This window comes from Phocoena phocoena, chromosome 1, assembly GCF_963924675.1.
Source record: "Phocoena phocoena chromosome 1, mPhoPho1.1, whole genome shotgun sequence".
NCBI lineage: Eukaryota > Metazoa > Chordata > Mammalia > Artiodactyla > Phocoenidae > Phocoena > Phocoena phocoena.
The window spans coordinates 166,468,552-166,492,334 of record NC_089219.1 but is presented as its reverse complement, the minus strand read 5'-3'; the positions used below and the strand labels follow the sequence as shown (position 1 = coordinate 166,492,334).

General features: G+C 37.8%; 1 protein-coding gene across 1 annotated transcript in view; it reads right to left on the bottom strand.

Annotated features, from left to right (window-relative positions):
• Window positions 1–468: 468 nt before the first annotated feature.
• Window positions 469–23,783, bottom strand: part of AIDA (axin interactor, dorsalization associated) — a 41,380-nt gene continuing 18,065 nt past the window's right edge. Inside the window, exons 5-10 of the mRNA XM_065872575.1 lie at window positions 20,245–20,308; window positions 19,895–20,001; window positions 5,045–5,167; window positions 2,946–3,068; window positions 1,050–1,167; window positions 469–937 (exon numbers count right to left, since the gene is read on the bottom strand). Coding sequence (XP_065728647.1) covers window positions 841–937; window positions 1,050–1,167; window positions 2,946–3,068; window positions 5,045–5,167; window positions 19,895–20,001; window positions 20,245–20,308 — 632 coding nt within the window. The 3' untranslated portion in view covers window positions 469–840. The remainder of the gene's footprint in view (window positions 938–1,049; window positions 1,168–2,945; window positions 3,069–5,044; window positions 5,168–19,894; window positions 20,002–20,244; window positions 20,309–23,783) is intronic.

Sequence of the window (23,783 nt, the reverse complement as noted above, 5' to 3'; positions counted from 1 at the left end):
GTTAGCATCTGACTCAAATTATTTTTAGGTTATACACGACTTAGAAGACATTATAAACCCACCAAGAATTTGTAATTATTCTGAGATGGTTCCATCACTAACCCCAGAATCACTATCAGAAAGAGTAACGATCTGATGTAGAAAAAAGCTAATCAACATGACTAAAAATATGCTCACTTTCAGAAAAACGATCCGGTCATCTGGAAAAATCACAGCTACCACCTGCGAACACGCCCATATGGGATGCTGATTTGGCCAAGGCACACTGTTTCTAAGCAGGAGAACCATGAGATCAGGGTGAATCAAGGCCGTCTCTGAGGAGCAGCCTATAAATTTCCAGACTGACCTTGGGCAGCATAATTGGTCCAATTCCTCTCAAAGCAGTTTCATACTGTCCTACCCACATCAACCCAAAGTTTGACATTAACTCAAAAAACCGAAGAGCATATTGGAGCAGAAGTGGACAGGTGTGTAAACTCTAGCACACTCTTATTGCTGTATTAAGTGTGAAGGTGAGCACATTCCACCCACAACAGTGTCGTTCCAGGAAGCAGGGCAGGAATAGTGGCAAATTAGAGAAGAGGCTATTCATTGCACAATTAATAGAAAAGTGAAAATGTTTTAAGATCTACAATAAGCCTGTATCCAAAGGAGTCTTTACATCAGTGACGTGCTGGACTTTGAATTCTGTGCTACAGCTTTGTAATGGACTCACTCTGGCCTGCTGGCCTGGGTACGGCTTGCTTCCTGCCTGTTGAAGGGCGAATGTGCTACACAGAGCTAGGATGGTTTCTACTGAGTGGTAAGATTCACAGAAGTTCCAGGGTATTCATGTCAGGATCATTCCTTGTGCAAAGTTTGATGCAGATGAAGATAAAGTGGTTTCTTGGTCAATAACTGCAATTTCTTTCTTTTAAAGTCAGTGGGTTTCTTGTATCTGTAACCACAATAGAAAAGCCATTGATAACTGATCTATTCCAAGGTTACATATTAAGAAGAGAGAGTAGTCACCGTTAAATTAGTACTAATTCTGTACGTGCATCACTTACAGTTCTATTACAATTGGCCCAGGTTTAATTTCATCCATCTCCATGAAAGCAAAACATTTGGTGCTGGTAAACCTTTTTTTAGGCTTGTAGTGTTTGAATTCAAAGAAAATAGCTGCACCTAAGGAATTAAAGCAAAGCAGATTAGCCACAGACAGCACATTTCTAGTGTCAATAAATTTTCTTTGATCACCAGAAGCCTATGAACAAGCAACAATTGTCATAATTTTACAAAGTAACCTCTGTCAGACAATCTCTCTGATGACACGACTGACTATGGCTGCCACCCCAAAACTCATCTGTACCTGAATAGAGGGACATGTCTCCGTATCATCCTATTCTACGGAGTAGAGCAAAACTTCTTGAGCCAGAATGACTCAAGAATGTAAATAAGTTCATCCACAGGTAGAATTATAAAATATTAAGAATAGAAAATACTACCCAAAAACCCCCACAGAAGATACTTGTTAAGTATTGACACTACTCATAGAAACGCATGAAGTAGAAAAGGCATGTAACAGAGTTCATCAAAAATCCAAACTTAGTTTCTCGAAACAAAAACTCAAAAACTCAGTTTTGGGGAGTCTGAACAACAGCTGGTTCAGTTTTTAAATGTTAACTGCTTCCTAATACCTTTCTCAGTGTCCAAAGCCCTGTTTTGTTTTTCCTGGAATGACATGTGCTTGTGTGAAGACAGCGCTAAGCAAGACGAGGGCTTAGAGAGCACGCCTATCCCACCCCTCCCCCAGTGAACAAGTGGTGATGAAACATGTAGATAGTTTTCTCTCCCCAAAGCCCAACAGATAAGCTCTCTCCCCCTCCCCACAGAGAAAAGCTAAAAACAGAATAATAAATCGCCTCGTCTGTGTAGCCAAGAACAATTAATTTCTAAAGGCAACGAAGGAGACGGAAGGACGTCAGGGTCTCCCTGTTATCTGGCTCCTTATTAACAAAGGCTTAACCAGAGCGGTGCTGGATCTTGCTTTGCTTTTAAAGACAACTAACATACGTCTAATACTTTCACTGATGACAAAACTCACAAGTGACCAGTTTAACAATGTTCAGAAATGTGTGCACAGCCCTGGCACCTGGGTCCAAACGGAGCGCTTCACATGTCAAGGAAGGAAAGAAAAGCCAATCACTTAGGAGACAAAGGGATGTGCGTGAGGGAGAGATGGGCGTATTTATTTATTTATTTGCCGAGCCGCGTGGCTTGTGGGATCTTGGTTCCCCGACCAGGGATTGAATCCCGACCCCAGCAATGAAAGTACCAAGTCCTAAGCACTGGACCGCCAGGGAATTCCAGAGATGGGCATATTTAGCATCTGCTACCAACACACACGAAAGGATTACAATTGTTAGGTTACCGGTGACCTCGGTCCCCAGGTGTATGACCCTGCCATGTCCACAAGAGAGTAGCTTCTCTTCTCCCTTCCACGGCAATAACAGAGGCATTTTATTATTTAAAAACCTCATAGATCTTTAAGATAGCAGATCACATTTCTTAGTCTCTTCAGCTATGGAACCCATCTCCTTGTCATCGTGATTGTGTCTGAGGTCTGAATAAATGTGAAAATAAAGTCACATTTGAAAACAGCATTAAAGTCCAAGTATGATACCATCATTTTAAGGAAGTTAAAAAAATTTTATTACTCATCTGTAGATAATATACTTCCTGCATTGCTGGTATGCACAGCTCTATACTTCATGGCATTTATAAGAAAGGACAAAATGTAAAATGAGAATAGCCCAGGAAGATTAACTTAAATGCTTATAAACATCAAGCATACTCATTAGCATTAGTCTCAGTTAAAATGACAGTCACTGGACATAACAGATTCAAAGCTGGAGAATAAAGACTCACATTCTGAATACAGTTCTACTTTTAGCATCACAAACCTTTGGTTAATTTTTCAACATGCTTCTGGAGCTCAATGTCCACATTAAAATGAACATACGTATCTTCTTTTCTTGAAGCCACGGGAGTGTCCTGCACAGGAGTTAAATCTATGCCATTCAGATCTAGGGAGGAAAAAACAATTTCTGCTTCGGGCCTTCGAACACAAAGACGTAAAAACTGCAAAGGGTTGTGTTTCCTGAAGAGGCAAAAGCCGAGAGGAGATTCTGAGGCCAATAAAGACCCATGTCTGGGGTGAGCAGGTACCTGAAGGCGGCTGGTTTCCAGGGTCATGTGGAGGGCACGGAGTAGGGAGGGTGGGAGACCCCCATGGACAGGAGGAGGAAGCCGCCTTACACATCACAAAATTGGATCCTTCCTAGTTAAGAGGTGTCTTCTGATGACACAGGCCAGTATAGTTTTGTGAATTACATTTGGGGACGTAATATACCACAGTGGTGCTCCTACCCGTTTCCCAACCTTGATCGCGTGCATGACACGGAAAGGCCTATAAATCTAACATTATCAGAATTCCCCTGCTGTATTCAAGTCAGAGGACCAAACAATGGACACGACAGCTGCCAAGGAAACCTTTCCATGAATGAACACTTCTTACATATATTACTTAAATTCTGGTTCTATTTGCTATAACATAAGCTGATTTACAATAACCAGATGGCACACTATGTACGGTATACTGCTGTAATCTCTGGAGCCAGGAATCATCCAGTTTAATCTAATTCAACACAGACTCATTTAATGACTACTCAGTGTTCATGTATTATTCAACAGACCCATCTTAGGGACCTTAAAGCAAGAGAGTATGTTTGATTACTTCAGTTCCTAAAGATATTTAAATAAAACATGTTTCAGTTCAACCATATGCAAAGGTAACATAATATCTACATTTCATTTCATTTTTTTTGTATTTTACAGTGTTCGTTCCTGAATGAGAGATGTAGTTTTGTGTAGGGTATAAATACTTTCCAGTAGACCATGGATTTGAGAACCAGTAACATCAGAAGTTAAAGTATCACAGCATTAGTGCTATGGATCATGGTCTCTCCATGTTAACATTTTTGTCTGTGGCCAAAATCCTTTTTCTTTTATTTGGTACTAATGAACCCATGGGTCTGAATATTTCTATGATTGGTAAAAGTTCCCTCCATTTAATTTCAGTCCATACCTGTTTGATTTGTCTCAGACTTCAGGTTTATTAACTGTAGACTGGATTAACTGTGCAGTTATTTCTGAATAATAGTATGACAACTTCATCTTCAATCACCCAATAATTACTTTTAAAAGACTGTTGAGTGCTTTAAATAAAGTGCTGTATAAAATGCTTGGCAACGACAAAACAATTCAATCACTGTGGCTTCCCTCTTAAACCAATGACCAAAAAAGTTGTTTTCAAGGAAAAAAATGGTTTGCCATTGGATAGAAAAAAACAAATCCTAAGAGTAATCCTGCTTAATGACGACGGTAACATAGTTAAGTATAAGAAATACATCACTCGTCTAATGTCCCGCAGGATTATGTTCAGGGCGTGGATGTTTATGGACGCGTCCTATTTCCCTGTCTCCACTCATGACTAATTGAAGGCCTGATTCTCATCCACCTCTGCACAGCTGTCCTATGTACAAACCTCTCTTGGACAGGAACGAGAGGACCTGAAGTGGAGGCGTGGGAAAACAGAAGAACACTGGGCTTTGCAAAGAAAACCACACACCCTTGGAAGGTGGGGGACATTTTTAAAACCTGTTTTCTGAAGGATGCATCTGCTGTTAAAGACAGTGTGTCTGTCTAGTCAGCACCCTTGACAGAATTTTAAGAATAAAAAGATATACACAAAGAAAAAGCTAAAAGCAAATATGAGTGTAAGTTATGGATAGGGAAGTATTTTTAGTAAATCTCTCAGAAATGTTTGGTGAAGGAATGATGACCACCTCTTCCCAGGGATTTCGCCTCACTGTAAAATCAACTAAAATAAGTTGTCACAGATATAAAACATCCCCTCCCGCTCCCCACCAAAAAAGTTCCAAATGAGAAGCAACATTATAAAATTCCCCAGAGGGAAGATAGATTATACATAGTTATTTACCTTTTACACTAACTGTGATATAGGGATCAATGCATTGCCCAGCATCTTTCAGGCCAATTTTCTCAATTCTGATAGTGAGTAATGTCATTCCTGGTTCTGATGGCAACCTTGGTAATAAAGTACCTGGCAACGGAGAAATAGCAATAAAAATGAGCTCCACCAATAATTTCAAAGTAAATATTTTAACAACATAGAGAAGATATAGATTTGCTCTTAACTGGCTTAGTAACTAGCCAGGCATCATTTTGGTTTCCAAAACTTAGAGACACTTGATGTTATTCTTCTCACACAAATGCTTAATTAGACACAAGAAACATCTACACCTCCATACTTCATATTCAACACTAAAGCATAAATTACTAACTCAAGTTTGTTAAAATTCCAATCCAGGAAGCCCAATTACAAATTACCACGTAATTAAGAATGTACATAATATATATGCTTCACATTTACTCCTATATAATATACTCCATATCTCAACATGAAGTGGTAGAACAAGGACACAAAAAGCTTTATAAACATTTGTTACGTATTTCTAAAGTTTGAAAAATTTAATACCAGAATCAATAAATCTTTCAGCTACTATTAATCTTTCAGGAAATAATGTATAACTTAATATTTACATATTTAATTGAATAACTTTACAGTGTAATTTCCCACTTCTTTCTTCCTCCTATTCTGTATGATCTATCCTCTCAGAAATCAGTCCTACTGAGAATGCCACATAAAACCACAAGAGTAATTGTATGTTTGAAATCTTTTCCATAGATCAATTAAATTTTTTAAAACTGAAAAACCACCCAGAACCACACAAGAGCATTCCCCACCAAGAAAATGACGTGAAGAAAGAGATCGACTGTAGTTTGTTCATTTATTTCAAATAATCGATGAAGAACAGATGCAAACAAAAGTTGATTTTAATTTAATATGTATATAGTACCACAACTTACAGAATCTAACATTTATAAAGGACTTTGGTTGACACTCTTCAAGTTTCTATCCAACAATGTGTTATTCTACTTTTAATGAGGAAGTATTTGAAGTACAGGAATCAATCAACTTACCATGTTCAAAATATATTATCAATACATTTGACTGCAAATGTGCTTGAGGGAATTTTAGGGGGCAATGAAAATGTTCTCAAATTGGATCACACTGATAGATGCACAACACTATAGATTTATCAAAAGTGACTGAATTGTACACTTAGAATGAGTGAATTTTATGACATGAAAATTACTATAGAAATCCAAGAGTTCTTAACTGGTGATACCTGTTAAAATTTTTTTTTGACTAATGACAAGGTAGAAGTATAAAAAGCAGAAAAACCAAAATGGGACATTCAAAGCAGTATTTAATACTGTTTCACATTACTTTTTCACATGAAATATTTTGCCATATTTCAACACATTTTCAATTTTCACAAGTTTTCTTACATTAAAGATAAAAGGTCTTTACTGCACCCACTGTCTATTCTTTTTTTTTTTTTTTTTGCGGTACACGGGCCTCTCACTGTCGTGGCCTCTCCCGCCGCGGAGCACAGGCTCCGGACGCGCAGGCCCAGCGGCCATGGCTCACGGGCCCAGCCGTTCCGCAGCATGTGGGATCCTCCCGGACCGGGGCACGAACCCATGTCCCCTGCATCAGCAGGCGGACTCTCAACCACTGCGCCACCAGGGAAGCCCCCACTGTCTATTCTTTAAAAAAAAATTTAAATTGCGAATCTAACACATATTCAGAAAAGCAAATAAAACAAGTGTACAGCTTAATGAAATGCCGGAGAGCAAGCATCCATGTAACCAACAATGAGGTCAAAAAATAAAGCATGACCTCAGGAGTTCCCTTCTATCCCCACCCAATGCTCTTCTGAATTCCTCCTCACTACCCTGCCTTTTAAAATCGCTACTAAAAAGCATCCCTGTATAATTGTTTTGCCTGCTTTTGAACTTGAGATTTATCCAATTGTTGTCAGTTGCTGTAATTTGTTCATTTTTATGATTTTCCAGAATTAGTATAGTATAGAGGTTGTACAAATATACCAGTTTTTGTATCCATTCTTCTGTTGACAGGTATTTGAGTTGCTTCAAGTTTTGGGAAATTGTTAACAACGCTGCTGCAAACATTCTTGGATACATGCTCTGCTCCACCTAAGCACACATTCCCCAAGGGAGGACTTACTGAGTCACATGATATATCATGTTTGCTATGTAATTATGAACTATTTTCCAAAGTGGTCATGTCAGTTTCTGCTCCTAGTACAATCTCCATTGTTCCACATCCTCACTAGCACTTGGGAGTTGTCAGATTCTTCTTTTTGGCCAAGTTAGGTGTAGAGAAATACCAATCTAGTCTTAAGCTCATTTTGCCAATGATTAATGAGCTGAGCACCTTTTCATTTAAAAATAAGCATTTGTATTCCCCTTTTCCTAAAGTATCTATTCAATTATTTTGCCCACTTTACTACTGAAATGCTCACCTTTTAAAAATATATACTATTTATTTATTTATTTTGGCTGCGCTGGGTCTTAGTTGCAGCATGCAGAATCCTTAGTTGTGGCATGCATGCAGGATCTAGTTCCCTGACCAGGGATCAAACCCGGGGCCCCTGAATTGGGAGCATGGAGTTTCACCCACTGGACCAGCAGGGAAGTCCCTGAAATGTTCACCTTTTTCTTAATGATTTGTAGAAGTCCTCTAATATTTTGACATAAGCTTTTTGTTGGATACATGTTTTACAAATAATTTCTCAGTGGCTTTCCTTTTTTAAAAAAAACCTGTATAGTGAAGGGTAACATATTAAAATGTGTACGAATTCTAGGCACAGCTTAATGAATTTTCACAAAGTGAACACACCTGTGTGACTAGCACCATATCCAGGAAAGAAAGATATTACCAGCATACTAGGAGCTTGACTTGTGCCCCCAAATCACTCTCTCTCCCAAGAGATAACAGCTATTCTTGACTTTTAATACCAAGATCAGTCTTTGCATGTTTAGAATGCCTTTTCTGTTTATGGTGTCTTCTGATTATGGTAAAGTCTTAATGTTAACGTATTCAAATTTCTCAATCTCTAAATTCCTTTAGAGTCAGTGCTTTCTGTGTCCTATTCAAGAAATCTTTCCCCACTCCAAGGTCATGAAGGTATTCTTATAAGAGCTTTTTTGTTTTGCCATTCACATTTCATTCTATAATCCACACAGAATTAATTTTTGGCTATGGTGTGTGGTAGGAGCCCAATCCCATTCTAATCCACATGGACACTCAATTGTCCCAGCACTACTTACTTATTAGGCTGTCATCTCACCCATGTATCTGCAGTGGCATTTTGATCATAAATCAAGTGTGGGTCTCTTTCCGGGCTCCCCATTCTCTCACTGGACTATTTCTTACCCTTGCACCACTACCGTAAGTGTCTTACTATAATTTTACAAAAAGTCTTGACATTCGGTAAAGCAAATTCTCCCGCCTTGACATTATTCTTCAAGAGTCTTAACTACTTTTAGCCCTTTGCATTTCCATGTAAATTATAACACAACAGCTGTCAAGTTCTTAAAAAAAAAAAACACAAAAACACAAAACATCAAATAACAAAAACACTGTTGGGACTGCAGTGAAGTTCAGATCAATTTTAGAAACAGTCACATCTTTACAAATTGCTTCTTCCAACCCATGAACTGGAATATATTTCTCCATTTATTTAAGACTTCTTAATTTCTCTCAATAAAGTTCTGCTTTCTTCACATGGGTCTTATACTTCTCATTGGATTTATTAAACTATATTGATATTTTCTGATATTATTATAAATGTTATTTCATTTTCTAAGCAACTGTTGATTGTTTATAAAGATAAAATCAATTCTTTTTTGGTACATAATTTTTAAAAAATCAAGGTACAATTCACATACAACATTATATTAGTTTCAAGTGTACAACATAATGATTTGATATTTGTATATTGCAAAATGATCACAATAAGCCTATAGAATCAATTCTTATGTACAGATTTTACATCCAGGAACCATGCTAAACTCTCTTACTATCTTTTTTTTTAATTTAATTTTTATTTACTTTTGGCTGCATTGGGTCTTCGTTGCTGTGCGCAGACTTTCTCTAGTTGTGGCGAGTGGGGGCTACTCTTCCTTGCGGTGCGCAGGCTTCTCATTGCAGTGGCTTCGCTTGTTGCAGAGCACAGGCTCGAGGCGTGCGGGCTTCAGTAGTTGTGGCTCGCGGGCTCTAGAGTGCAGGCTTGGTAGTTGTGGCCCACGGGCTTGGCTGCTCTGCGGCATGTGGGATCTTCCCGGACCAGGGCTCAAACCCATGTCCCCTGAATTGGCAGGTGGATTCTTAACCACTGGACCGCCAGGAAGCCCCTCTCTTCCTATTTCTAATTATTTACCTATAGGCGCTTTTGCATGTTCTACACACATATTCATAAAATCTACAAATAATTTTTATCTTTTACTTCTGTTTTTGGTCCTAGTGCACTGATGAAAAGAGGTCATAGTAGGCACTATGTCTTGTTATTGATCTGAAAAGGAATGCTTCAAGTATGATTTTGGCTCAAAGCATCCCTTAGAGAACCCCCAGAGAACTGTTCTGTTTTCAGTCTGCTAGAATTTTTAAAAATCAGGAAGAGATTTAGAATTTAAACCTTTCTGCATCTATTCAGAGGATTATGAGATTTTCCTCCTTAATCTGCTAATGTGAATTGCCTTGATATATTTTACTCATTGAACAATATGTTCTGAAAAATCATCAGTTCATGGAGATTTTCCTGATTATTATCTATAGTATTCTACAGTATTATTCAGCTAACCTACATATGACAGGTTGTTTCTAATATTTTATTATTACAGATTACACCATAATAAACAACCTGGCGCATATGCAAATATTTTCTTCATATTCTTAGAGGTGTATCTTGAGAATAAATTCCTAGAAGTGAGATTGCTGGGCCTAAGAGTAAATGTGTACTTCTGATGTTATTGTTAAATATTGCTGAATTCCCCTCCAAAGGGACTGTACTATTGTGTATTCCTACCAGTGATGAATGAGCATCTGTCACAGCCTAAGCAACAGTAGTTTTAATTTGCATGTCTCTTATTATAAGTTGAGTATCTTTTCATATGTTTAAGGGCTATTTGTACATCTTTGTGTGACTGTATGTACGTGTGTACTGTCTGTTCATGTCTTTTGCCCAGTCTTTTAATGTGCTTGTTGGTTTTTGTTGTTGCAACTTAAAATTTTTATTTATATGTTAAGGATGTCAGCCCCTTGTCTTTTTTACTTTGACTATGGCTTTCTTTCTTTGACAGTCAAAAGGTAATTTCTTATCCAATATTCAAAGTCAATGATATGAGACTATGTTTTTCCCAAGTTAACGTTAAAACTGGTTTCTACCTTTGGATGAATCATTTCATAATCTATAACTGTCTAGCTCTTTTAGTTGAAATGAATGAATGGGATGACATTTCTTTCCTCATTACCAACAAACCTTTTTGCCTCAGACCACACTAAAATCTAATCTAACCACTAAATATATTTCTAACAATTCAATATAAAGGCAGTGATTTCAAGCTGCAAGTTAATTTATTCAGCTTCATTATTCTATAATTGAAGGTAGTATGAAAACATTCCATCATGAAGGTTCAGTTTCACCCTCATTACACCTATTAAAGAGCATCTGCAAGCTGACAATAAAATGAAGACGACAAATGATATAAAAAGGTGAATATTCAAGGTATTTCATGATGGTTTCCAATGTGCTCTCTCCCTGTATGACCAACTCCTACACACTCGGAGTCTCAGTTCAGGCTAGATTCCCTGTGCTGAACTCCCTTAGCCTTCTTTTTTTTGCTTATCCATAACACACTGTGCACATCTCTAACCATACTTATGTACTGTTGGCTTTGTCTTGTTGACTACATAGTAAGCTTCTTGAAAGACAAATCTGGGTAACCACTCATTTTTTTTATTGTTTGGCATTAGTAATAAACAGATCCTTTTTGAGTTAATGTATTGTTGAATAAATAAATGAATTTCACAGCTCTAAAGGTTATATTATGTTCTAGTAAACAAATGGCTAGATAATATATATATTATATATGTATCGATGCACTGTCTTATATGACATGTGCGTGAAAGAAGATAAAATACTAGCATAATACCATACCACCTGCAGCTCCTGGGTTAGATGAGAAAGGTAGCATGTTTATGTATCAAAGGTAAAACCATATGATAATCAGAAATCAAAGCACTACATTAAAAGAAGATTTCTAAATGAACAACTAAAATATTCAACTATATAAAGTAACAGGAGAACAAGCAACTACACTTGTAAAACTTGAAGACTATAATCAGGATAAGAAAAGAAATGATCATACATGATCTGGTATAGACTAAGCTTTTCCAGCTAGAATAATTTGCTATTAAATCTAGAGCAAGGATCAAAAATAACAAATGTTCTTCTATGTGGTAGCACTGCATAAACAACAGATAATCAATGCTTACAGAACACTTAACTACATGCCAGGCAATGTTCTAACTTTATATGTGTCAACTCATTTAATCCTCACAATAATTCTATGATATAGGTGTTAATGTCAGTCCCATTTAGTTAGCAGAAGGTGAAAACTGGGGCACAGAAAAGTTACGTAACTTGTCCATTATCACACAGCAGTCTGACCCTAGAGTCCATGCTTCTAACTGCCACGTCCCATTTGCCACTTTTGTAATTTAATTGTTCACAAAGCCTAAAAAGGACCTGCAGGATAATCTGCATCTCAAGGTCCTTAACGTAAGTCCCCTTGCCATGTAACATACATGCTCACAGGCTCTGGGGATTGGAATATGGATGTCTTCGGGGAGCCATACAGGTAACTGCCTAAACCAGGATTTCTCAACCAGGTTTCCGCAGAATCCTAGGGGTGTGCTGGAGCTGTGGCTAGGAGCTCCACAAAAGAGAGTGATTAAGAAGGAATAAACGCCACCTGAACTTTGTGCACTGAGCAATGCGTGTTCACTGTGAGGGACAGAGACTGGGCAGTCCCTACAGCAACGCTATTATTGGTCTTTGAGCCTCATATGGCAATGGGCAGTAGGACCACGTTCATCTGGTTGGATCCATTTTTAGTTTTTCATGCGAGAAAGGGGCAGCCACTGGCAGCTGGTAAGCTCTACAGTGCATGGAGGAAGGCCGCCCGGTGCTGTCAGCCTCTTCTGATTTACCTGCCCTACCTCCCCAGTGTACCACCAACTGGAGCAAACATGTCCTACTGCTGTCAAAGAAAACTGGGGGGAATTATTTGATTCAATGTGGCTTCTGAAGAAGAGGTATGAGCTAGGAGAGGAGGATTCCAAACCTAAGCCTACAGATGATACTAATAAGGTAACAAAAACGAATCACAAGCTCCAGGGACATTTTACTGCACTAGGGCAATAGGGGACACACCAAAGTCCACCTTGATGATGAAAACTATTTATCAATATGTTGTATTTGGACCAGTAATCCAACTTGTCCTATTCCATAGTGCATCATCAACTGTAGAAGACAATTTATGAACGCAGCTATGGCTCCACAAACATACAAAAAAATCACTTAACTACAAATCACAACCATTGACAAGGTGCTAATATTTTGAGGTTCTAATAGCCATTTAAAATAAACAGAGTAAAGGGAACCCTCTTACACTGTTGGTGGGAATGTACATTGATACAGCCACTATGCAGAACAGTATGGAGATTCCTTAAAAAACTAAAAATAGAACTACCATACGACCCAGCAATCCCACTACTGGGCATATACCCTGAGAAAACCATAATTCAAAAAGAGTCATGTACCAAAATGTTCATTGCAGCTCTATTTACAATAGCCAGGAGATGGAAGCAACCTAATGTCCATCATCGGATGAATGGATAAAGAAGATGTGGCACATATATACAATGGAATATTACTCAGCCATAAAAAGAAATGAAATTGAGTTATTTGTAGTGAGGTGGATGGACCTAGAGTCTGTCATACAGAGTGAAGTAAGTCAGAAAGAGAAAAACAAATACCATATGCTAACACATATATATGGTATCTAAAAAAAAAATGGTCCTGAAGAACCTCGGGGCAGAAGCAGAGGAGCAGCTGCAGTCCTCGTCCTTCACCTACAACTCCTCTGTTCCAAGGGAAGCTGATAACACTGCAGAACCTACCGTAAGGAGGATCTCCTCACATGGACTGGTTGGTTCTCTGTATGGGGCCAAGACACTCTGGAAGAGAGAGATTTCGGAGAACCAGACTAGGAATGGACCGCCAGCCCAGAGACCAGGAGTCTGCGTGTTAAGTCCACAGAAGAAAAGAGAGGTTACACGGAAACTGAAGTCAATGAAATCCTTTAAGACCCTGTCCTCACATGATTTTTCTTCCTGGTCTATAATGAAAAATGGCATGATGGTCTTTGTTCCAAAACAGTAGTATATCATCACCTAGACAAGACTCCTAAAGAGGCAATGACTTTTTGGATAATTACTGAGAATGATCTCTTTTGAAATCCCTATGATTTGAGTTTGCTTATTAAGTAACTTTATTTGCTTGACGTTTTATGTGATATTGTACAGATGTTCCCACGGGTGTTGGTTCTAAAATAAGAGGTGAGTTGGTCCTTATTTTGCCTTAGTGCTTTGGAAATTAAACATCACTAACAAGGAGTATATTAATTTTTTTATCCACACTTACAGCAGAATTCAGTCAGGTGTCCAAAATGTAGCCTAAGCAATATCATATATATGTGATAATACATATAATCTTGTTCGTTTTCATTGCTTTAAATTTGTAATACTTGTAACTAAACTCACGTATCTAGTACTACTGACACAGATTCTCTGTCATCCAAATTTCTTTCTTTTTTTAAAATTAATTAATTAATTTATTTAGGCTGTACCGGGTCTCAGTTGTGGCATGTGGGCTTCTTAGTTGCAGCATACGGGTTTCCTAGTTGCGGCATGCAAACTCTTAGTTGCAGCATGCATGCAGGATCTAGTTCCCCAACCAGGGATCAAACCCAGGCCCCCTGCATTGGGAGCACGGAGTCTTACCCACTGGACCACCAGGGAAATCCCTGTCACCCAATATTTTTTAAGTGCACATTTCTTTGTGCTGCTAAAGCATGATAAAAAAAAAAAGGACATACATGATAATACTTTGCATTTAAGTAGCATTTTTTTTTCTTTCAAGAAAAATACTTTAGTTATTCTGGGATAATTTTAAACACGATTTAAGATAATGATATTGTTCAAACCAGCCACAATATTTGGTAGATAGGTAACATATTAAATTTGTCTTCAAGTTCTGGCAATAGATAATCTTTGCAACTGACATTGCAGGTAGATAAAAAGTTATGGAGGGACCATTTATTTGTTTTGAAATACTGAATTCAATTTAGAGGTAGAAATTGTAGTAAAACATTAAAATACACATACAAGTTCTTCTAGTAAGTAATTTATTGTCTAGCAGTTGAGGAAAATGGGTTCCTCTAAGCTTTCACAAAAAAAGAGTTTGAAAAACTGTTAAGATGTTTGTTCGTGTTTAAAACTGCTTTAAAAGTTTGAAAAAAATCTTAGGGGCCATTATCATTTAAATAATATTGTATCTAGGTCTATGAAATTAAAATTATAGCTCATTGAAGTTGTTTGCATACATAAAGAGTATATCAGTGTCACTATCACATTTTGGAAAAAAAAATAATAAACACACATCCAAAAAGTCTAGAAGGAGTCAGTGGGCATGTGCTTCATGTAGAAATGCTAGTTTAAAAAGGGCAATCCATCATTCCCTACAGCAAGCAAGGGAGAGTTCCCCACAGGTGTCTGAGTTGCAAGGTTGAATTGCCAGAGTACTTTCAAGAAAGGAGGCCAGATGTTGCCGGGTGCTTTGAAGATGAGGGCTGAAGGAGGTAGCATACTTAACAGACATTTCATATGAACCAGTCTCTGCAAAGCTCTGAAGAAAGCCCTTTAACTTCAAGTGACAGGATTCTTGGATTTAAAAGAAAAAGAATTAACTTTAAAAGGAAATCCTGAAATATTTCCATGACTACTTGGGCTCGAGAGAGAGAGAAAATATAAATAAGTCTTACATCTTATTAAAAACCAGTCTGGAGAACAAGAGAACAAAATCAAAGAGTTATTTTCCTTCCCTTTACATACTAATAAATGCCTGGGTGAGGAACACTTTCTCTGATTCCTCTGCACAGCCTGAGAACTTGAGATTTTGGGAGAAGAAAAAGAACTTAGTGAGCTGTGGTCTAACCATACCCTTGAGATGATATTTCACCGCTGTGCCCCTAGGCATGCTCTGGATTTCTGTGAAAGAAGGATGCCCTGATAGTCATAGGAAAGCAATGAACATTTTGCTGCAATTTTCAACTTCTTATATGTGTGAGCAAGAAAAAACTTCATTTCAACTGAAAATGAAATTCATGTTTGCTTATTTCTCAAGTTCAACTCAGAATTGAGTACTTGTGCAGGAAAAGCCAAGCACAGGTTTCACGCTGAAGAGGTAAATTTCATTCTTTATTTTTAGTTTCAAAAATAAACATGTTTTATGCATATTTAAGCCTATATAAGAGCTCAAAAAACCAACACATTTGTATAATTTTGAACCTGCTAAGCCTATGTTTGAGTTTAATCATGTCATTCAGTAAAAAAATGTTTTTTAAAATCTTGAAAATTGTGTCTTGGCTATTTTTTATTCATATTTATTGGGCTTATGATTTTAAGAGCTTTATATTCAGCAATGTCAATACATTTTTAGGCCATAAAAAACACGTTATAAATTTATATCCTTGATTTAAATGAAATCTACCAAGCCTACCTTTAGAAGAATTAAATCCTACTTTGGCTTAATCCAATTATTTAACAAAAATTTATGATGTTTGCCATATGAGTTTTTTACATTTTGAAAAGGAAAAAGATTAATATCAAAAAAGGTAAGATAATATCTACCTCCCCCCCTCCCCCCATTAAAGGCTGGCTAAAAAGTCGCTTTCAGTTTTAAATGGGAAAAAACGATTCTGGGTCCTACCACATCTGCACACCATACCTTATTCCTCATCAGCCTCACAGTGGTGCTGGTTACAGACCTGTAGGCGTTTGTCAGCACGCATAAACCTGCACACTAAAAAGGGTGAATGTTGTATATGTAAGTGACACCTCAATAAACGTGACTTTCAAAAAAAGTCACAACAAACTTACAATTCAGTAACTTATATAAAAACAAAGATAATAAATTAAAAGTCACAACAATTCCCAGAACTATCTTGCCACCAAATGCAAACACAGCCTAGGCATAACTAAAATCTTGGATTCTCTCAGAATAACAAGGAAAATAAAACGTTTCCTGCTTTACAGTTAAGTTAAAGGTTAAATGCCATCTTGTTATTTTGATGATGTCAATGAATATAATTTTACGAGTCATTTTTTAATGACACCTATAGGTCGTGGACAATAATGACCCCAAACTAAAAACAGCTAATTAAACTACATGTACTCGTTCAAAAAAGAAATTCAGAGAATAGAAGGGTTCAGTAAGCCTTCTGTACCTCTGAAATGAAATATCACAATGCTATATCAGTTTACAAAAATCTATTCAGTTTGGGCTTACTCTTACATAGCAAATGGATTTAATTTATGGCAGAAGTTTCTTTTCAACTCAGCAAACTGAACCTCATAAAAACCTTGATCTGTATGTTTCATGGCTTACATCATCTGCTTTAAAGATCTTGTTTGCTACAGAAGTACAGCAAGTGAGCAAACAACCAAGTCAGATAGAAATTTATAGTACTGGAAGCTACGGCAATGATAATATGTGGTTTGCAAAGGGAATAACAACTATTCAGTTAGTAAAACAGCGAGATAATTTCTCTCACCATCTCAGCAATTTTGAAATTTCCTACATATATGACAAAAACAAGAAAAATACATCTCTTTTTTCATAAAGCAAGGTACATTAGGAATAATGCCCTATACCAAAGAAACATTATTAACAGTAAGAGCTACCATCTACAGTAATTGTCCCAGTAATCCTATAGTGTAGGTATTGTTATCTCCATTGAAAGATGATGATGATGAGAATAATCACCTCACTAATATTCAGCATGTGACAGGTACTGTGCTAAAAGCTTTATATGCTGTACCTTGTTTAGTCTTCACAGGAACCTTATGAGTAGGCATGATTATCATCCCATTTTATAAATAAAGAAATTGAGGTTAAACTGGTTTAAGAATAGGTGCAACTAGTAATGGACAGAGATTAGACTCAAGCCCAGTGTCTGTTGGTTCAAGTCTATGCTGCTTCAACTCCATAATGCCTCCTCCCCTAGTGCTCGCTTCGGCAGCACATATACATAATGCCTCCTCCCCAAGGGGCATTATAAACACTGGAATATCACTGTTATTACTGTAGTACTTTATTGCACTTCACAGGTATCTCGTTTTTTACAAACTGAACATCTGTGGTAACACTGTGTCAAGCAAGCAAGCCAGTCTACTGGCGCCATTTTTCTGACAGCATTTGTTCACTTCATGTCTCTTTTGTCACATTTTGATAATTCTTGCAATATTTCAAACTTTTTCATTATTGTTACAGTGATCTGTGATCACTGATCTTGATGTCACCACTGGAGCCACAGATGTGGTGGAAATAGCAAGAGAACTAGAATTACAAGTGGAGCCGGAAGATGTGACTGAATTGCTGCCATCTCAAAAAACTTTAACAGATGAGGAATTGCTTCGTACAGATGAGCAAAGAAAGTGGTTTCTTGAGATGGAATCTACTCCTGGTGAAGATGCTGTGAAGACTGTTAAAATGGCAACAAAAAATTTAGACCATTACAAAGACTTAGTTGATAGACAGTGGCAAGGTTTGAGAGACTTGACACCAATTTTGAAAGAAGTTCTACTATGGGTGAAGTGCCATTAAATAGCACTGCATGCTAGAGAGAAACTGTGAAAGGAAGAGTCAACCTAGGTGGCAAACTTCACTGTGCTCTGATTTTAAGAAGGTGCCACAGCTGCCCCAACCTTCTGCGACCACCACCCTGATCAGTCAGCAGCCGTCAACGTTAGACAAAACTCTCCACCAGCAAGAAGGTTACAACTAGCTGAAGGTTCAGATGAGGGCTAGCATTTTTTTAACAATAAAGTTTTTTTCTTTTTTTAATATTTGTTTATTTATTTATTTCTGGCTGTGTCGGGTCTTGGCTGTGGCACCCAGGCTCCTCTCTAGTTGTGGAGCGTGGTTTCCAGAGCGTGCAAGCTCAGTAGTTGCAGTGCATGGGCTCCAGAGCACGTGGGCTATGTAGTTGCAGCAAGTGAGCTCTCTAGTTGTGGCACACGGGCTCAGTAGTTGCGGCGCGCGGGCTTAGCTGCCCCACGGCATGTGGGATCTTAGTTCCCTGAGCAGGGATCGAACCCGAGTCCCCTGCGCTGGAAGGCAGATTCTTAACCACTGGACCACCAAGGAAGTCCCAGCAATAAAGTATATTTTTAATCAAAGTATGTACCTTGTTTTTTTAGACATAATGCTATCACACGCTTAACACAGACTATAGTGTACACGTAACTTTTATATGTACTGGGAAATCAATAAATCTGTGTGACTCGCTTTCTTGCAATACTCACTTTATTGCGGTGGTCTGGAACCAAACCTGCAGCATCTCCGAGGTCTGCCTGTACTTTTATTACCAAGAAAGTTATCAGGATAATACATAAATTGTATCTAGCTGTATTTTAAAGCTTCTGGCATCTATTTTAAAATACATCACAATATATCAGCATAGTACACTAAAGTGAACTATTATAGTTTACCAGAAATGAAAACTGTGTACTGTATAAGAACAGAACAGAATAAAACAGTAATTGGGAGAAGCAAGAAATTTATCCAGGGTGGCCTAGGTTACTGACAGAGAGGGAAGATCTTCTGTAAACAAAAAAGCCTTGCCATATGTTATTTGCTTTCCTAAAACAAGATGGGAAGAAAAGGGCATTTGCTTAGTATTCATTCTCCCTGGGTCCAGTTTTAATGACCACAATTTGATTAATTGTAAGAAGTACTTACAACAGTGTACAGAAAAGAGTTAACATAGCAGGTCTGAGACTGTTACTCTTAGAAAGGCCTGAGTACAAGGTCGACCCCTGACTAGAGTCTGGGAATCTGGATTTATGAGGGTTCCTACTATCCCCTGATAAGAATGGTCACTATGCCTAAGTTATTTTTACAAACAACATGGTTTATGCTGAATTATCTGCTTTCCTTCTAGGAGTCTGGAATTTTGGTCAGTGCTAGGCAGAGGGTGTCTATGTGATCAGCCGCCAGTAACAGCTCTGGGCATGGAGCCTATAACGCGCATCCCGCTTCCCTAGTGGACACTTCACATGTGTCATTACAACCTGGCACTAGAGGAATCAAGCACAAGCTATGTGACTCCACTGGAAAAGGACTCTTGGAAGCTTGCACCTGGTTTCCCCCAGACTTCGCTCATGCACCTTTTCCCTTTGCTGACTTTGTTTTTGTATTCTTTCTCTGGAATAAATCACAGCTGTGAGTACAATCACATGCTGAGTCCTGTGAGTCCTCCTAGTGAATCTCCAAACGCGAAGGTGGTCTTTGGAACCCCAAAACAGACAGTAAGATACTTTCAGACTATACTTATAAAACAGCTACTGCCCAAAACATGACCATTTGCTTAAGATTGGCATGAACCCTGAAGAGGTTTTACTCTCTACTAGCAAATACCAAAATAAGTTCCAAACACCTTGGCCTTGTATTGAGTTAAGTAATGTATATTTTTAACAAGTGATACTCACCAGGAACTCTAGCAGGAAAGGCATCAGGAGACCCTGCTCCAGCACCACCCTCTTCTTCATCTTCTTCAAATTCCAAATTCTCTTCTTCACCAGGTGCTAAAATTCTTCTACATGCAAAAGGACAGAAAAAAGAGTGAGCTACAAAACTAAATATACTAGAGAAGCCTCATAGCTACTCATTTCCTAGGTAAGATGTTGATATAAAAAATGCTGACATAAAATGCTAATATGTTACTACTAATGATATCAGTATACCAACATTGATATAAAACATCCAGAAATCTCTGAAAAATAGGTATAAAATAAGATGATAGAATAAGAAGACAAATATTGGTGCTTATTTATTTTACCTTAAGGGGACAGGCTGAACATCAAATGGGAATTCTTTATTATATGTAAGAATATTCTTTAGGACTAGAATAAAAAGAGAAAGACATATGAATTATCTCATGAATCAAAATAAACAATTTTATTGTCAACGACTGATTTTTAGTAAATTTTACTATGCCTATTAATACTTTTTTAAAAATTCCCAATCTTATCATCATCCAGAGCCATAAACCATTGACTATCTTAGCAAAATGAAAATATCCATACTCCAAGTACCAGTAATTTCAGAGTATTGTTAGACCTCCAAGGAGAGTTACTTCTAGAGTCTCAGAGTCCTTATGGAAGATGAACCCCGAAATAGTTCTATGTACAAAGTCCTAGGTGAGACATGGGGCACCAGAGAAGAGAGTAACTCCTCCCTGGAGTATTTAAATTAAAAGATTGGTGTCAAAGATGACCAATGAGAGGGACATGAGCATATCTTATTCTACGTCCTGATTAGACTTCCCCTCAACTCCATAAAACTGGTAAAGTTTATAGTAGTGAGGTTATAATTCTCATATGCATTTTACCATAGTTTATTACAAATGTGTAATATATACATACATATATGTACATATATTCTTACATACACACACACACACACACACACACACACACACACACACACACAAACACAAAGAGGGATTTATCCCCAAGAGAAGTCTTCAAACAACATGGTACCACCTCCTGTATTACGGTTGTGGTCAATGACTATATCCTGGCATGTAAACTTAAAGAGAGGTGCTATATGTAACTTAGTGCTTCATATCTGGTCTCATGGATTCCCAGTAACTACCTGCAACTATATGAAGGTGAAGTAATAGCATTAATTGGGCAACCCAAAATATTTCTATGATTTTATACTCAACTTATTCAGTCTCGCTAAGTTTGGAGTCCTGCAGTTGAGAGCTAAAATAGGTATGGAGTTGTCATCCCCAAAAAGGAAATCCCTGTGTACAGGTTGCAATTATATGCCTTACTCCAATCGGAGTTGGATGTGTTTATTAGACTTCTTCTAACATATGCACTCCTACTAAGCCCTTCGGGGAAAGAAGTCTGAGACTTGGGTCTAGATTCTCACTCATTCTTATTCTCTCTCCCTCTCCAACTCTTACCCTCATTCTTCCTCTCTTTTTCTTCTCCTCAACAAACGTGCACTGAGTGCTAAAGATATGGCAGTGATAGAGACAGAGGGTTCTTGCCCTCATATGTGGATCTTAGATCCTAGTCAGAAAAGCAGACAATAATAAGGCAACAAATAAACAAGATAATGTTAAGACTGCAATTAGTGTAATGAAGGACACAGAGGATGCTTGTGTACGTAGAATAGAGGGATAACTTCAGCTGAGGTGAACAGGGTAGGCCTCTCAAACCTGAATTACTAGAAGACATTTGAGCCATGACCTGGATGAGAGGAAATGTCCACAAGTAGCTCTGGGGCAAGGGCTCTCCAAGAATTAGAGAACAAGCTAGAGCAACAACAAAGGCTCTGGAGCAGGAGCTTGTTCAAGGAATAGAATGGACCGTAGAGCTTAAGTCTGATAAGCAAGGGGGAAGTAGCAAAAGCTCTGAAATCAGATCTTAGCCCTACGACGATGTTAATGACTTGAGCATTCACATAACTACTCTGAATCTCCGTTTCCCCAGTTCTAAAACCAGAATACCATTTCCTTCCCAGACTGTTGAGAAAATTAAATTAAATAACACAGTATATGACATTGCATGGGAACATTTAAAGTACCATAAAAGTATAATTCTACATTACTATATGGTAATTTATTTCTCCATAGTTTTCCCTATCTGGCTGACTAGAATCCTATTATTTCAGATCCCACTAAGAAGGACTATTTTTAAAATTATAAGACTATCCTCTCTAAGCTTGGTGCATGAATGTTCCTTGTAAGCTATTCATTCAACTCAAATATCAATTAATTCATCAGTCCCCAACCTTTCTGGCATCAGGGACCGGTTTCATGGAAGACAATTTTTCCACAGACCGGGGGTGAGGGAGGGGAGATGGTTCAGGTGGTAATGCGAGCGATGGGGAGCGACGGGGAGCGGGAGATGAAGCTTCGCTCGCTCACCGCCGGCCACTCACGTCCTGCTGTGAAGCCCGGTTCCTCACAGGCCACAGACCAATACTGGTCTGCGGCCCAGGGGTTGGGGACCCCTGAATTAATCACTTACACAGTATTATGCTAGATATTGAGAACAGGGAATGGGTGACACAAAAAAAAAAAGATCATGTATATCAGAAATGATCACATTTTAATAATAAAAGGGAAAAATCAAACCTTAAAATATGTACAAAACAACATCAATTAAAAAGTTGAAAATCATATTAGTCATTAAGAATATCTTAAATTTGTATTATAATAGAAGAATTAAACAGTATTTTCTTTCCTTAGGTATCAATACTTTGAAAAGGAAATGTCTGTTTTGCAGTAATAGCCTCTCCTTTATTTTGTATTTATAAGTATAGAGTATATCAGATATTTAATTTGTGTGAATAACTTTGGGAGAAAAATAACAGCTCCTTTCTCCCTTTCTGTAAATGTAGGATAGGTTTCCATTTTCACCAACTATGGAATAACAGGGATTCTAACGTCCTTTTAAAATAGGGTTCTACATAAACTTTACATAGGATTTTTCTTCTGACACTAATATTAATATTTTAGGAGGATTTAGAGAAGAGAGAAGCAAGTTTATAATTCCATGGAAGGTATTATCATGAGCATGGAGTCTACAACCATTGGGGTCTAACTGGCTCATCCAGTAGAAATCACACACACAGGCCCACGCTCTACTGGTAAGAACTCAGCACTCTCAGCCTGCTGTCATGGAGCAGGCCCTGCAACCTCCTGAAGCTGACACTCTAAAAATCTCACAGACACACACCCCAGATGTATTCTTCTTTTGTGGCTGACATTTTTCATTTTTGTGGTAGGCAAAAATGAGCAAGTGCTTCCCATCTGAAAGGTTGTTTTTTTAATTATGTGAGAAGATTCCCTGAAGACATTCAACTTAAAAATCTGCCGCGTTCAAACTATAGGCAGAGCGTTGAATGAGGCTCTGTGGGGAAAATACAGAGGCTATTTACAATCTTCTTGAGGAGAGAAATAAATATAAGTGAGAAAAATACAGGGAAGACTACAATGGTGGCTATAAAAAGTGCTCCTAGAAAGGACATGAAGTAGAGTTTAATTATGGCTAGGGAAAGCACGGAAAGCTTTCAGAGAAAGGTGGGATTTCTTCGGGTCTTTCAAAGATGAATTAATGGAAGGGAACTTTACAGTTTATGGGGTTGTCACGGGGGGACAAGTTTGAGTAAGAAGTATTCTGCTACTAAGGATTAACATAAGAAAATCAAGTAACTAGTACTTTCAAGATCTTAGTTTTAGTATGAATTTCAGACAGGATTATATTTTTAAAACTTTGAAAGGAAAAATACATTAGCAAAATAAACCAACTAGGACTAACATGTTGAAAGACACAGTCATTCATTAATTTTCCTTTC